The sequence below is a fragment of the Babylonia areolata genome, chromosome 2 (assembly GCF_041734735.1).
Source record: "Babylonia areolata isolate BAREFJ2019XMU chromosome 2, ASM4173473v1, whole genome shotgun sequence".
NCBI classification, from domain to species: Eukaryota; Metazoa; Mollusca; class Gastropoda; order Neogastropoda; family Buccinidae; genus Babylonia; species Babylonia areolata.
In genome coordinates, this window is record NC_134877.1 from 24,120,233 (window position 1) to 24,122,732 (window position 2,500).

Genomic DNA, 2,500 nt, shown 5'->3' on the forward strand with positions numbered 1-2,500 from the left:
CTGGTCGCAATCGATTGCTGCATTATTTTGGTAATATCGCGATGATCAGATACTGAATATGAGTTAATATTATGGTATTATCAGTAAAAAGACGATTGATTCTTTTGGAAGTGATTTTTTTATTATTATTTTTTACTGTGCTGAAGTGTAAAAGTCCTGAAGAATCACAGGGGAGAGGGAGAGGGGTGCGTGGGGGGTGGGGTTGGGGGTTGGGGGGGTTTGTTGAGGTTGTGTCATGGATGAGAGATGTGTTATGGAATCAACTTCCCCAGCCTCCCCGTCACTCATCTTCGCTGCAAAATCTTTCAAATCCAGTCTGAAGACTCACCTTTTCCCCCTCCTGAATAATTCTCAACAGCTCATCCCTTTCCAGTATGAACTAAAATGGCTATTAGTCAGTGAGTGAGTTTTGTTAGTTTCAGGATTTGTTTGTTGTATTTTTGATTGTGTACTATTTATGATTGTGTGCTGTGACTTGTGTGTGTACGTGCGCGTGTGCTTGTGTGTATCGTGTGCTTGTGTGTGTGTGTGTGTGTGTGTGTGTGTGTGTGTGTGTGTGTGTGTGTGTGTGTGTGTGTAATTTTTGATTTTTTGTATCTTGTGTTCAATTTTTCCTTTTTGATATTTACGTATGTATTATATTTGTAAACACCTTGGGCTTATTTCAAATATTAGGCGTAAATTCTCATGATGATGATGATAATGATGATGATGATGATGATGATAGTAACAACAACAACAACAACAATAACAATAATAATAATAATAATAATAATAATGATAATAATAATAATAATAATAATAATAATAATAATAATAATAATAATAATAATAATAATGAGATCCAAGCAGAGTGCGGATGGGGAAAAAAAAGAAAGAAAGAAAAAGTGATGAACGTGATTACAGTATACTTTTGAGTGTAACAGGGGCTGATTGATGATAATCCTTTCTGCTTTTTGATCCGTCCCGCTATGCAGAATATTCTGACATACGCCTACAACTGGACCAACGGAAACGAATGTGAAAAAACCAATCCTGTGGGATACAACACAGCTGGGAACAAGCCGGTTACAGTCGAAGTGGGATCTAACCCGGCGTTTACCGTCACCAAGGTGTTCATTCCCTTCGGCGACAACGCGTAAGAGAAAAGTTTTCAGCGTTGCACTCAGAACGGCTCAATGAACTTCTTCTTCTTCTTCTTCTTCTTCGTTCGTGGGCTGTAACTCCCAAGTTCACTCGTATGTACACGAGTGGGCTTGTACGGGCATGACCGTTTTTAACCTCTCCATGTAGGCAGCCATACTCCGTTTCCAGGGGTGTGTGTGCATGCTGGGTATGTTCTTGTTTCCATAACCCACCGAACGCTGACATGGATTACAGGATCTTTAACGTGCGTATTTGGTATCCTGCTTGCGTATACACAAGAAGTGGGTTCAGGCACAAGCCAGTCTGCACATATGCTGAGCTAGGAGATCGGAAGATGAACTCTCTCTCTCTGTCTCTCTCTCCCCCAAGGTCAGATTGGAAGACTAGGCAATGCCTTAAATCTTTATCCATGTCTGATAACGTCTTTGAATCTCTCTGTGTCTCTGTCTGTGTCTGTCTGTCTGTCAGTCTGTCTCTCTCTCATCGTCTTTGTTTCTCCGCAGCTGTCTTTCTGTGTGCGCGCTAGGGTGTGTATCCGTATAGACGTGTGTGTGTGTGTGTGTGTGTGTGTGTGTGTGTGTGTGTGTGTGTGTGTGTGTGTGTGTGTGTGTGTGTGAGGGAGCGAGGGAGTTACTATAACCCTTTCTTCTACTTCTGTTACCCCCTCCCCCCGATACCCTCCCCACCCCACCTCAACCCACGTCCCCCACCACCCCGACCTACCAACTTGTTACAGGGGCCTGGCGATGTTTGAAAGAATCTCCATGATGTTCGGGGACTTGCCGCAGAGCCTGCGGATCTTCACCAGAAGCAAGTCTGGTCAGGTGCCTGACCTGAACCTTCTCAGCTCCCTGGTGAGCAACTACTGCCCCACGTTCTCCACGTCTGACGTCGTCGTCGTCAGCGGCTACAACAGCGCCCTAGATTGCATCACCAACTGATTGTGGGGGGGGACGTACCACCCGACTGCAGCTAACCTCCTCCTAGCTACTAGCTAGCTCGCTAGCTACTTAGTTAGTTAGTTAGTTAGTTAGTCAGCACCTAGTCGTGTTGTTTGTTGTGAGCTCTGGCGCTTGATAGTGCTATCATCAGTTCTTTTTTTTTTTTCTCCACTTTTGACGGATTCATTCATGTCCATCTTAGCCCTGGAGGAACACTCAAGAGGCTTGATGAATGTTTCTGGTGTTTGTTTGTTGTTTTTGTGTGTTTTTTTTTCTTTCTTCTTCTTCTTCTTTCTTCAGATAGACTTGGTCCTTCTCTGTGTCGTCGTTGGTTGCACTGTATACACGACAGGAGAAGATTAATTTGGCCAAAGCGACAATAAAAGAGAACAAAACTTGAGATCAGTGGTTTG

At 43.6% G+C, this 2,500-nt stretch overlaps 1 protein-coding gene across 1 annotated transcript in view; it reads left to right on the forward strand.

The window, feature by feature from the left end:
• The window catches only part of LOC143279366 (uncharacterized), a 20,244-nt gene extending 17,757 nt beyond the window's left edge, over nucleotides 1-2,487 (forward strand). The window contains exons 4-5 of the mRNA XM_076583389.1: nucleotides 978-1,138; nucleotides 1,883-2,487. Of these exons, the coding sequence (XP_076439504.1) occupies nucleotides 978-1,138; nucleotides 1,883-2,087 (366 nt within the window). The 3' untranslated portion in view covers nucleotides 2,088-2,487. The remainder of the gene's footprint in view (nucleotides 1-977; nucleotides 1,139-1,882) is intronic.
• The last annotated feature ends 13 nt before the right edge of the window (nucleotides 2,488-2,500 follow it).